Raw genomic sequence first — 13,086 nt, 5'->3', positions numbered from 1 at the left:
CTCTGGATCAAGTCCTGAATTTGCCACAGAAATTGTTTTGTAATATAATTATTAATTTTGTTGATGCATGTGTATGGGAAGGGGGGAGAGAGATAATACATTTGTATCTGAGAGAGAATTAGACAGCAGGATAGAAGAACAAGACGTGTCAGACTTATTACCGATGCAGAGACCATTTTTTCATTTTGTTCATAATGTTGTTTTGAACCTTTGCCAGGCTTCTGAGAGGAAGGCCACTCCTGAGCCCACCCCATGTTTCACACCCATTCATTGTTCTCACTTTGCAGCTTTTGACGGAGCTAGTGCTTTCAGGAGAAAGACTTATTGATTAGAATGAAGTCATTGTCAGCATCTGGGCTTTTATTTCTCTACTCTGTTTTTTATTCACTGTGTAGAAGGTGTTTGTGGTATTTTACCCTAACTTGGCAAATTCCATTGGCCTCTCTCCACTTATTCCTCAGAGCACTCTCACTTTGTCCCCTGCCCTTTTGACCTGCTCAAGTCTGTCGTGATAATGCTCAAGCATATGGTGGGATGACTAAGGGCATGACTACAGATACAGCACTGCAGCAGCACAGCTGCATTGCGTCTGGTGAAGACGCTCTATGCCGGCGTGAGAGAGTTCTCCCATTGACAGAGTAAAACCACCTCCGCGAGCAGCAGAGGCTGTGTCGGCGGGAGAAGCTCTCCCATCCACATAGCACTATGCACACGAGCACTTATGTCGGTGTAACTAATGTTGCTCTGGGGAGTGGTTTAATGCTCCAGAACAAGCTTTCAGAACAAGCTTCTTTTCTACTGTTGAAGGAGCATCTTCCTTCAACAGTAGAAAAGAAGGCTACAATATAATAAATCATTTTTATTTCTAATATTCCTGCTCTTCTATAAGAGAGATTACATATTAGTTGTTGCTGGGATAAATTCTTAAGGAGTGTCTCTAAATTTTATGGGTTTTTTGTCCTGCATTACTTCCCATGTCTTTGTGGGTCTGCTGTGTTGTGCTTTCTTGTCTTCTGTAGGCAGTGGGATCCTTTTTTTAAATAATTGGGCAATAGAATAAATAATCCTGAGCTATCTCAAAAGGTTTTAGCAACAGCAACTTAATTATGGAAAGATCCTTTTCACAGATACTGTCCCTTTTGTAGATCACTTTTGGTTTTGCCACAACATGTGGCTTGCAGTATGTTCTTTGAGCTCAGCATGAGGATTTAGCTTCTATTCCCTTCTTTTGGTTGATAAAATAAGTCAAAATGTTTTTTTTTTTAATTAACACTTTTGTGTCAGATAGTTCCTCTATACATGTGCACAATTGGTAATGTCATCTGTTGCTGTATAATGCAATAGATTTGTATGTGTGATTCTCATATTATAAAGTGATGTGTGGAATAAACATTGAAGTGAGAGCCGGGAATCCTTAGTTTTAATCCTGATTCTGACCCTAGAACAAGTCACTCAGGAACAGGTTTTCAAAGGTGAACTCTAATCCAAATTCAGACTAGAAATAGGGTGAAAATTTTTAACAGTGGAGGTAATTAATCATTGTAACAATTTACCAAGGATTGTGGGCAATTTCCCATCACTGGCAATTTTTAAATCAGGATTGGATATTTTTCTGAAAGATATGATCTAGTTCAAACATAGTTATTGGACCTGAAGCAGGAATTAACACAGGCTTGTGTTATGTAGGTGATCACAATGGTCCCTTGTGGCCTTAAAATCTATTAATCTGATTTTGAGTGCCTCAATATTTGGATGTCCAACTTTACACACCAAAGGCCTCATTTTCAGTGATGTTGAGTACTCCTCTTCAATGGATGTTTAGAGGTGCTCCTCAGATCGGTTTGCTTATAATGATACTGAACTCCTTCGTAAAGCACTTTGAGATCCACTGATGAGAAGTGCTGTAGGTAGTGGAGGTGTTATTAAGGGAGCTAGGTTTAGGCAGAAGCGGCGCCAGGGTTTTTGGCGCCCTAGGCGGGGGTCCTTCCGCGCTCCCGGTCGTCGTCGGCAATTCTGTGGCGGGGGGGTCCTTCCGCGCTCCCGGTCTTCGGGGCACTTCGGCGGCGGGTCCCGGAGCGAGTGAAGGACCCGCCGCAGAATTGCCGCCGAAGACCCGGAGCGCGGAAGGACCCCCCTGCCGCTGAATTGCTGCCGAGGGCGGCAAAATGCCGCCGCCCCCCCAAATCCTGGCGCCCTAGGCGACCGCCTAGGTCGCCTAAATGGAAGCGCTGGCCCTGGGTTTAGGCACCCAAATTAGGAAATTGTGGCCCTGGTATCTGAAACTAAAAGCCATTACTGGAAACTCAGATTTCTGCCTCAGATATTCCAGTCTTTTTAAAATGGGGATTAAAATGCTTGCTTAAGTGCCTCACAGTGTTTTGTGGAGGGTGATCATTAATGTTGGAACACCTCTTGGAAGAAGAGTCATGCTATCTAAGTACCAACTAATATTCAAAATCAGATTAGCCTTCCACATATACATTTGAGTGTAACATCCCTTGTATATTGTGGTCGCTCTAATTACAGGTGTGCTAGAGGTTGGGGTGAGCACAGGGAACTCTTTCCCTTCCAACACACCTGCGCAAGGGGTAGTCAGTCATAACTTGTCTACACTGAATGGACAATGTAAGGAAAGGCTGCCTTCCGTGCTAGTAGCTACATAGGGATGATGTCTGAGTGAGGTGATGGCAAAGCCAAGACTCTGGTCCTCTTTAAGGTCTTGATCCAAAGTGCGTTGATGATAAGGCTCCCAATGACTTCAGTGGGATTTGAATCAGGCCCTTAACATGCAGAAAGAACTTCTCCTCACCACTTTGCTCTCTACATCCCTGGATTATTATTCCTCATGCAGGCATAATGGCTCCAGGCCCTGCTGCTCAGGAAATGCACCTGCTCCCTTTTCCTAGTGCTCCATTGCTTCTGAATAGGCAGAATTTGGCCCATATTGCTCTTTTAATAGCAGACCAGCAGCACTCACTGAAGACCTTTAGCAATTTTCAGAGCTGCAGTAGCCAGAATGAATAATGGTTACTCTCCCCCATGGTGACCCCTCCCCCCACTTTATAGATTATGTTAGCTACTAGTATTCTCTTGCCAATAAATGCTTCTTTAAGTCACGACAAGGGTTTCTAACAAGAAAATAAGAGGAGTTAGGAAACACAAATAAAACTTGAAAACAGCTTGGGAGCCTTTATATGCACTGTAAACTGCTTTTATCATTCAAGTCTATCTGAGCGTTGCAGGTAGAATTTGGCACAGAGACTAGACAAGAAGAAAGACAAAGTCTAGGTTTGAGGATTTGACGTAAAACAGTGGACCTTCTTCCCATTCTTCAAAAGAGAACTATGACATTCAATGGAGGTAGCTCATTCAAGTCTGGTATGCAAGTATTAATTATGTGGTAATTTATGCACGTTACCAAGATGTTAGTTTGTTCCTCAGACTTGTTGTAGTTCAAAGTTATTCTGCTTAGTTCAGTCCTCCGTAAAAAGCTGCCCTCAATTTTATCACACAAACACAAAGTTGAAAAGCAAAGCCATCTAAAATTTGGGGAGCTTTTAAGAATGCCTTTCAGGTTCTGTACATGAGTCAGTCTGACAGAAGAGTAGACATCATTATGGGTGCTGCATTTTCAATCCTATATATTGACTGGATTTATTGCTAAACATTTTCTTCGCATGAGGACCTGGGTAATACTGCTGACATACCAAATTCTGCCGACCCTCTGGAGTAGTGTTGTGGCTAAGTAGGCTGTTACTGAGACTAGTGGCTGATTGGCTGGTGTCCAGTAGCAGCAGGGTTAAGGAGCTTGGTCCAGCTTTGAAAAAGCCAGTCAGCCTGGGACGGTAGTTCGCCTGGATGCCTGGCTTAGCTGAAAGCCTGGGCATCTCGAAAGATTTGTTCCAGTCCTGAAAGAGACTTAGTTTAGCTTAGGAGCTTAGCTAAGGCAGAGACCTGTTCCAGCCTTGAAAGACTATTGTAGTCCCCTATCAGCAGGTGGTATGGGAATCCTTGTAACCTAAGTTACTGCAGTTGCTAATGGAACTAAATTTAAAGGAAGTACATTTTCAATGCTCCAAGTCTTTTTCTGCTGCTTGCTTCTTCACAGTAGCAGAGTCCACCACCCATAGTTCATGCGGAAGAATTCAGTCAGAAAACTACATGACAAAGATGCTATCATCATGAGTAAAGGTGGTAGAATCAGTCCCAAAATATCTTTCAAGCTAGAGTATGCCACAAGAACGCAGCCCATGGTAACATCCAGGAAGCATCACAAAATCATCCCCCGCTTCACCCTCCCCCTGCCCTGGCCTCGGGGTTCAGTAACTTGCTGTGGGTCTATACCAACAGCAAATTACTACAACCTCCATCTTCTCAGTGCCAACTCTGCTCTACTGGCTAGCACACCAGTGGGTGAAACCAAGGTTCCACCCACTCTCAGTCCATCTACCCACAACAGACAAAGAGCACCCACTTAGCCATGTGCATCCAGTCCTAAGGCCCAGGCAGCCTGTGCAGTAGCAAAAGGGGGGGGCGGGGAGGGCTGTCTTTTGTGAGTGCATAGGCTGAAGGACAATCATGGGCACTGTCTTTTCCTTACTTTTCTATTTGTTTCTCTCTTTCTCCCTAATCTTACCTACTGTATGGCAATATTTAACATGATCATTCCAATTCCATTTAAAGGAATTAGCCTTCCATGATTCAGAATTCCATAGCACAGGAGCAAATTGTTAAAACAAATATTTGATTGTATTACCTAACCACCAAGTGATTTCAGTAATCACAAAAGGGTAATGAGGTTCCCAATCCAAGACAGACAAGGCAATTTCTCCTGGTTAGCTTGTATTAAATTAACTGCATTATTTGGGACTTAACAAGCTAAAATTAAGGTTATTAGAGACAGTAATCTAAATCAGATTACATAACACAAGTCGGAACGTAACCATAATAGTGCAAAGTACCTATATTGCGTGTATCTTTTATACTATGATAGTATTTCATAATGTGTATTTGTTGTATTTATACAACATATTTTTAAAAAATTCTTGGGACAGCATTCTAATAATTTTCATTACCCTGAATAAGCCTCTGCAAACCGGAACCACTCTTTGAAGGTTGTCTTACTGCTTTCAAAGCTATATGTATGGAATGTATCTTAACAGCTGCAGAGCTATGTGATTGGTAGGCGATCCTACCGCTTAATTGCTTTCTCTTTCATGTCACCCACCCTGCCTCTTCTCCTCTGACACCGACTGCCCTGTGCACCATCCATCAGAGGAGAACGTTTGCTCCCTTTGTCATTTAACCAATATGTGGCCCCTTGCGTCTCAAGTCAAAATTTTCTGCTGCCCACTCTAGGGTTAACAATTCCACTATGGATGCTGCTGTGAAGGGGTGGATGGAAGCAAGCTTCCAAGAGGTATAGATAAAAGCATATTTGATTACCTACCAATCTACCTGTTGGAAGAACACTTAACAAGATTTATCTATCAGTTCAAGCATCACTATTTAGTATCTTTTTAGTTAAATATCAGACCTGCCACAGCGTTAAACCCCTGATGAGATATAATACAGTGGCAGGTTGGATATTTAAAGTCAGAGTGTGATTTCCTATATGCGCAGGTGCCTGAAAGAAGTATTCACAGACTGAAAGAATTGAAAGTTTTTACATAAAATTGAGATTTGGAAAGAAGGTTGACGTTTCCACTGATGGTTGGGGTTTTTCCATTATTCTGGAAGCCAGACAAGCACAAAGTGAGACAAATATGCTGAAGATGTAGATGCTTACAAAGTGGTTTCCTTAGCAACAAAAACAATATGAAATCTTTCCAAATTTGGTTTCTCCCTTGTGTGAGGTTCAGGCAATCCAGATCCTGTTGATAACGCAGCTATCTGATCTGAGTGCAGTGAGGCTGCCAGAAGAGGGCCAGATGCTTAAAATAGGGGCTGTTGTGGTTACCACAGTCCATTGACTGTCTAAATTATGTTTGATGCATCTCTAGCTAAGAATCCCTGTTGCTGAGGAAATTGAGGTTGTCTCTGAAGTGACTTTCAGATAGTGTTAAAGTCATGTTAGCATGTTTCCTGTGTGACAGTAACTTGCATTCTGGAAGTTGCTAATCATGCTAACACAAAAAGGAACTTGCTCCTTAGCAGTTCTGCATTGCATTAATAATAAGAGAATGGCTTTGGCTGTTAAAGCTCCCCTGAGACAAGTGCCCTACCACATTGCTATCCCATGGTCCTCTGGAATTGTTCAACTGTATTAAACCTGTAAACTTGCTAATAAGGTAAGAACTATATGTGTTATGGCAAAGCAAAGCACTCTTTTATTTTTAGCAGGAGCAATTCACTTTTAAGAGACAAGATAGCTTTTTTCCTTTGCAGCGGTAAACTTTTTTTTTTATGTCTAATTCATTTTCCTCTGTAAAGATTTTTTTAGTTGAGCTACGAAGACAAGTGCAAACTAGCAAGTGCGCAAAGAAAAAAGCAGTCACCTTAGAAAATGAACATCTACCAGTCCTGAAGCTAAATAGCAGAAGGAAATACAGAGAAAATAACTCTTTCTGAGATGTCTGCTTTTATCAAGGCCGCTCATCTGCACAGCAGGAAAGAGAGAGTGAGAGAAAACTCATCTTAAATGTGAACCATAGACCAAGGCAAAAATTTTCAGCCAAAATTGGAAAAATGTAGATTCAGTGACACCAAAACATTTTGCAAATTTAACTAATTTTCACCAAATTGTTCATGTCAAAACTTCCCCTACCTTCCCCCGCAAAAAAAAACCAACAAAACACCACAATTCAAAATGTTTAATTTTGACATTTTCAAAACAAAACATTCCAATTTTTTCATTTTGCAATTTCCTTACAAAAAAATTAAATATAAAAAATACATAAAGTTTAAATGAAAAGTTTTGCTTTGGATCATACAAACATTTTTTAAAAATTGTTTTCGGTGCGGCTCAAAATGTTTTTTTTAAATTACCAGCCAGCTGCAAAATCCATTATTTGCATAGCTCTAATTAAGATCAGCCATCTCTGTAAACATTGAAAGCAGAAGAATGAGGAAAGGCTAAGTCATTGCCATTTAATCAGGAATGTGTAAGGTTGGGTGCTCGGAGTCTCAGTGGTGCCATTAGTAAATTGTCTCTGGAATGCCAAATACATGGCTTCTTTGATAAAAGAGCTACCTGTTCATTTCTAGCAGAAATCAAGAGCTGTGCTATCCTTATATGAAGATGTTCCCCTCTAGAACATCTCCTTTTATTCAAAATATTAAACCTTTCAATTACATGAATTGTTTAAAAAAATGACTTACATAGCTATTAAATTGCTTGAGATAGTGTGAAAAGTCCCTGGCCAAATGTGGAGGTAAAATAAGGACACACCTTTTTAACTACAATGAAATACAATGAAAGTGATTTTTGGAGCAAAGAATAGAAAACGAAAGATGTTTTGCTGAAAATATAGATTCTCTCCCTCCAAAATTGGGACAAATGGCATGTTTACAAATGCTCAGTTATGAGATAGGTTTCAGTGTAGCAGCCGTGTTAGTCTGTATCCGCAAAAATAACAGGATCTCCCCTTGTAAGTATTCTCACACTTGCTTCTTATCAAACTGTCTGTACTGGGCTATCTTGATTATCACTTCAAAAGTTTTTTTTCTCTTACTTAATTGGCCTCTCAGACTTGGTAAGACAACTCCCACCTGTTCATGCTCTCTGTATGTGTGTGTATATATATCTCCTCAATATATGTTTCACTCTATATGCATCCGAAGAAGTGGGTTGTAGCCCACGAAAGCTTATGCTCTAATAAATTTGTTAGTCTCTAAGGTGCCACAAGTACTCCTGTTATTTTTGCAGTTATGAGATAGATGATACTTGGCTCTTATATAGTGCCTTCCACCTGGAAATCCCAAACTATACTGCAAGTATAGTTATCCCCATTTTACAGCTGGTGAATCTTTTGGGCAGGGAAATTGTAACTGGTCTGAGCGAGAGCTGGGAGTTGAGTGCCTGAGCCACAAGACCACTGCCAAGATTGGCTGCCAAAAACTGCCCTTTCCAAGAAATAGATTACCATTAAAAATCAAACTTGGTTAGATCAGCTAACTTTCCCACAGCTTTTAAAGAAAACATCAAAACGCCATACTGGACCCTTCTTCCAACAGTGACAACTCATTGGAGCAGAAATCCAGAGCATGTTTGGTTGGCTTTCTTTTGTTCTTGTTGTTGTTTTCAGCTTCCCTTGATTGCTTAAAACTGAAGTTTTGTGTGTGTAAAGATAAATAAACTGATGACAATTCTACAAGCTGGGGGAAAAAAACCAATTGATGAAATGTGAACTTCCTTCTTTTATATCCCAAAAGTCGCTTTAGGTGAAAATTTCTATAATTTAGATTCAGGCAGTGATCTGATGAGAAATTCCTTTAGAGTAGCTCAGATCTAAAAAATATAAATGTTTACTTTGACTTTGTTAAGCCTACAGGAAAAACATATGAGATTCTCTCTCTTAGGTACTTCTATGGTTACTATCATTGTAGTATCTGAGGGCTTCACAACCTTTAATATATTTATCTTAACAACACCACGGCAAGGTAAAGAAATATGCTATTTCCCCATTTTAGAAGATGCAGCACTGAAGCAAAGACAAGTAATAGGCCTAAATTAGCAAGTAATTTTTGGTGCCTCTATTTTTGGATTCTCAACTTGAGACACTTTTTGGGCTTGAATTCACTACGGGCGTAAGTCGACCTAAGTTACGCTACTCCAACTATGTAAATAACATAGCTGGAGTCGACGTAACTTAGGTCGACTTACCCAAGTGTCTTCACTGCACTGGGTCGATGGGAGGTGCTCTCCGGTCGACTTCCTTTACTCTTCTCAGAGAGTTGGAGTACCGGGGTTGACTGGAGAGTGCTCTGCCATCGATTTAGTGGGTCTTCACTAGATCTCCCTGTAGTGAAGACCAGCCTTTTAAAGAGCTTGATTTTTCTTCCAAGCCCCTTCTAAAAATCAGATTTTTAAGGTGTCTCGAGTTGGGCACTGAAAAATCACTAGCCCCTTTGAAAATTTAGGCTTGAATGGCGAGGTCACAAAGGGAGTTTGTGGCAGAGCGGAAAGTCTCCAAAATCCTGGCTAGCACCTAGGTCTAGCTCCCTAACTACCCTTCCTCTTTTGGGGGGTTAGAACACCTATCTCATAAAAACTGCTTTGCAGTAATTTGGGATCCTTTATCGTTTTGTGCTGCACCACTTTAGGGGGAAAAACAAACCAATTTGGTGCCTGTCCATACAAACTTAAAATGTGTGTAATTCTAGTACTATAGTACCATTCCCGCAACTTTCAGAATGTGATGAGTAGGGCTGGGCACAAAATGGTTTTCCTGTCCCATGAAAACTTTTGAGATTCTGGAAAAATTTTCTCATCCTGAACTGGGATAAAAAAGTCAAAATTGTTAAAAATTTCACAAACCAAATGTCTGACGGGTGGGGTGTTATACCAATAGAATAAAAACCAGCAGGATCTTATTAAGAGGGATAAGGCAAAGATGCCACATTTATTGTAAATATAATGATAAAGCAAAAGATAAAAGTAAACAACGTTGTTTGACTACTTATTTCTTATACACACACACACACACACACACACACACAGAGAGAGAGAGAGAGAGAGAGAGAGGGAGAGAGATTCATTCACACAATCATTCATTCAAGTTCTGTATAGGTGTTATAGTTACCAGCCTAGAAGTTGCTCATGCCAAGTTACTGGCCAAGTATCTTGGTCATGAGGATGGAGCCGAGTCTGTGTCAGATGCATCTGATGCTCCTGGAGGCTGGCAGCAGAACCAGAGAGACTCAAAGTCATCAGTCTTTAGAGTCCATTTTTATAGGAATTAATTCCTATGTTAGTCTATGGGAGCTGTTTCATCCTGCTGTTGCTGACTCAATCAGCAGATGGCACACATTCCTGTGCAAAGTGGCACATTCCTGGTGGCTCCACATTGTCCAAAGTTTGTGTTTCTCATCCTTCCAGGTGATGGGGTGGATCCCAGTTTACCCTCCGGGGGTTTTCTGGTCATCCACTTGACACATTCTTCGGCCGATGGATACTTTCTTTCTAGGCTGGCACCTCCCTAACCATCCATGTATATCAAGCATTCATCAGCATACATTCCATACCTTAACCATATTTTAATTTACTGTCTCCACCACTTTCGGGGTGTGTGCTAATTCATTTGAGACTCCCGGCCCTTTAATCACAGAGGGTGGGGGGTCTGTCCTAGGAGCCCTTGAATGAAGTGAAAGTTACTTAACAGCTTATAGTGTTTGTTTACATTGTATCAATTACTTCAAGAACAAAGTCAGTTAACTTGTTTGTAAGTTTTACATAGTAGTAAAGTATCTTTCACAGGATAGATATAATCAATGGTTTCTACAGACAGTAGCTTACAAGTTTTAACAGAAGACCCAAGAGATTTTTGTACTTGGTGAAACTGTTGGATTTTAAAGTGTGGGGGACAAATTATGAGGGGGTCACTGTCACTTGGGGGAATCATTGTTAGTACCTTCTTTAATATCCCTACAGGGGAAGGGGTGGGGGGAGAACTGGTACCAGTCAATCAAATTACTGTATTTCATTTCAGTCATTTCTAAACATTTTGTTTCAATTGAGCATTTTTTTTAAATACCTTTCCTTTACAAACATGATCTTTTGACAATTTAGAAACTTTTCTTTTCAAAAAAAAATTTTGTCAAGACATTTGTTGAAACCAACTTTCCCTGGAAAAGTTTTGGTTTTGACAAATCAGTATTTTTGATGGCGGCAGGTCAAGGGGAGGTGGAAGTTTTGCTGGAAAATTCCTGACCAGCTCTAGTGATTAGTCCTGTCAACTTCCATGGGTCTACTTACATGCTTAAAGCTATCCAGGGGCTTCTGTGCTTCTCTGGATTGGAGCTTAAATCTCTATCCTGCAGTAAATCTGCACCACTGTTCTACATTTAAATGAACAAATAGTAAAAGGAAGACATTAAAAGTAGGTAGCAAAGAATTTCTATGCAGATATTGACAATCAAAGTTGTTATTTTAAGTCTGGTGTGAGCTAATTATTCTGTTACTATAAGAGTTATATCTTTATGTATTGTGTCTTACTACAAAGCACCTATCCACAGCTCTCAGTACTTATACTGTTTTATAAAAAAAAAATATAGCATTCTGTTGGATCATTTCACAGGAATTCTCCCTAAAACTATCCATCAGTCCACTTGTACCCCTCTCAACTTACCCATTCATATTCTTCCCTTAGTTCCTTCATGTAATTTATGGGACATTAAGGGCTGAATTCAAAGCCCAATGTAACATTTTCAAATTGAATTTCAGTGGCACTTAGACTCCTATGTCACCTATGTACTCACTTTTGGAATTTTTACCTTATATCCCTGTGTCCAATGGGGTGCCGAAGGGGGCCCATGTGAAAATTCTGCCAGCAAAATGAAAGAAGGGGTGGATTGATTTCTCTGTCCCTGGTGGCATTCTTCCCCCAATCTGAACAGTGCTAAATCATCCCTGCCAGAGATGACTAGTTCTCAGGGCTCATAACAATACTTCTGAAGAGACAAATCTTTTGCCTTTGGAATAGACCAGATAGTACCATGAGACAGATATTTTCCAAACATTTCTTGGGGAAGCATACTCCCTGGGTTCCTCACAAGATCTTCACCTGCACAGACTGCAAAGGACACAAGTAAATCACTACGCTATACTATCATTCGACTCCAAATATTTTTCCAGGAATAAAGCAGTGGAGCTTAATATGAGTTTGCCGGCTCAGTGTTGCTGCCTCCTTCCTTATTATGATGTTGAGAAAAAATTATTGTTGAAATGGGAAAGAACATACATTGATTTCCCCAGTTCCTCTCCTCTTCTCTCAGCAAGTGCATGTATCTCTGGTTTGTGGTGTTTATCCCAGGTAAGGGGGAAAATGTTTGTGGTAGTCTCTTGTTTGAAATATGGGTGTCACCCAAGCACCACCATCTTGACCACTGTGTTAAATTATCAAAGGTTAATATATAAATTTAGCTTTCCTATAGATGAGAATCACTTTGCTGTTGTTTTGTGTTTACTAATGGACATTCTTCTGCTTTGTATCAAACAGTCAATGAAGGCTCAGGAGAAACCAATCAAAAAGAGACGTCCACTTGTGACATTTGCCAGTTTGGGGCAGAGTGTGATGAAGATGCAGAGGATGTTTGGTACAGTAATTTTACACATTTCTTCTGTAATTAATGTCCTATTATTTAAAGGTGTCATTGCTCAGAAACCCACCATGTGAGAGGATATTAAACAATAATGTACACCCTTTCCCTTGTCCTCCGCCCAAAGTCCATTCATCGTACACATAGATAGAGACATTGCAAATCATGTTCTGTTAGATTGAGAGCACTTATTTGGAAGGGCAAACATGATACAGCTGGAAGACTGTCTCTAAACTGCAAGTGTAAAACAAACAGAAAGGAACAGATTAAGAAAATAATAGGGAGGGAGTAATACCAAAGAAAGTTATTAGACATGGTGTTAGTCAGCTGACCCCATCCAAACACCGTGTTCTATGCACTACCAGTCAGGCATGAAATTATGAACATTGCTTCTCTTCAGTAAGGAAGGTTATGGATGTGGTAAGCTAGGAGAAAGCACATGATCAATTTGTGCTCATTTTGATCTGGTCCTGCCAAGCTTTCAAAGGCCTATGATTTTATGCTTAAAAAAAAAACTGGCTCTGAATCCGGTTAGCAAGAGAAATTGTGCCACTGAAAAATAGAAGCAAGATTCTTCATGATTATATGTCTGTAATAATGGAATGAGACTGAGTTAGAAAAAATTGCTTAATTTTGATTTTGTCTAAGAGTATTACACAAATCTTCTGTTTCCCAGTAGGATCTTCACACAATTATTCAGAAGTGCTTTGGTCATGCCTGTGTCAAAATAAAACCTTGTTAAAATTAATATATCAGAAGTCACAGTCCAGTGGTTATAGTTTCATATTTAGGTGAGCTTTTAAGTTGGAGTAGAAGAGAAGGGAAGAA

At 40.2% G+C, this 13,086-nt stretch overlaps 1 protein-coding gene across 1 annotated transcript in view; it reads left to right on the top strand.

The window, feature by feature from the left end:
- Positions 1-13,086, top strand: part of TMEFF2 (transmembrane protein with EGF like and two follistatin like domains 2) — a 169,885-nt gene that overhangs the window by 82,823 nt on the left and 73,976 nt on the right. The window contains exon 5 of the mRNA XM_065413642.1: positions 12,159-12,255. Coding sequence (XP_065269714.1) covers positions 12,159-12,255 — 97 coding nt within the window. The remainder of the gene's footprint in view (positions 1-12,158; positions 12,256-13,086) is intronic.

This window comes from Emys orbicularis, chromosome 11, assembly GCF_028017835.1.
Source record: "Emys orbicularis isolate rEmyOrb1 chromosome 11, rEmyOrb1.hap1, whole genome shotgun sequence".
Classification (NCBI taxonomy): domain Eukaryota; kingdom Metazoa; phylum Chordata; order Testudines; family Emydidae; genus Emys; species Emys orbicularis.
This window is presented reverse-complemented; position numbering and strand designations above follow the sequence as displayed.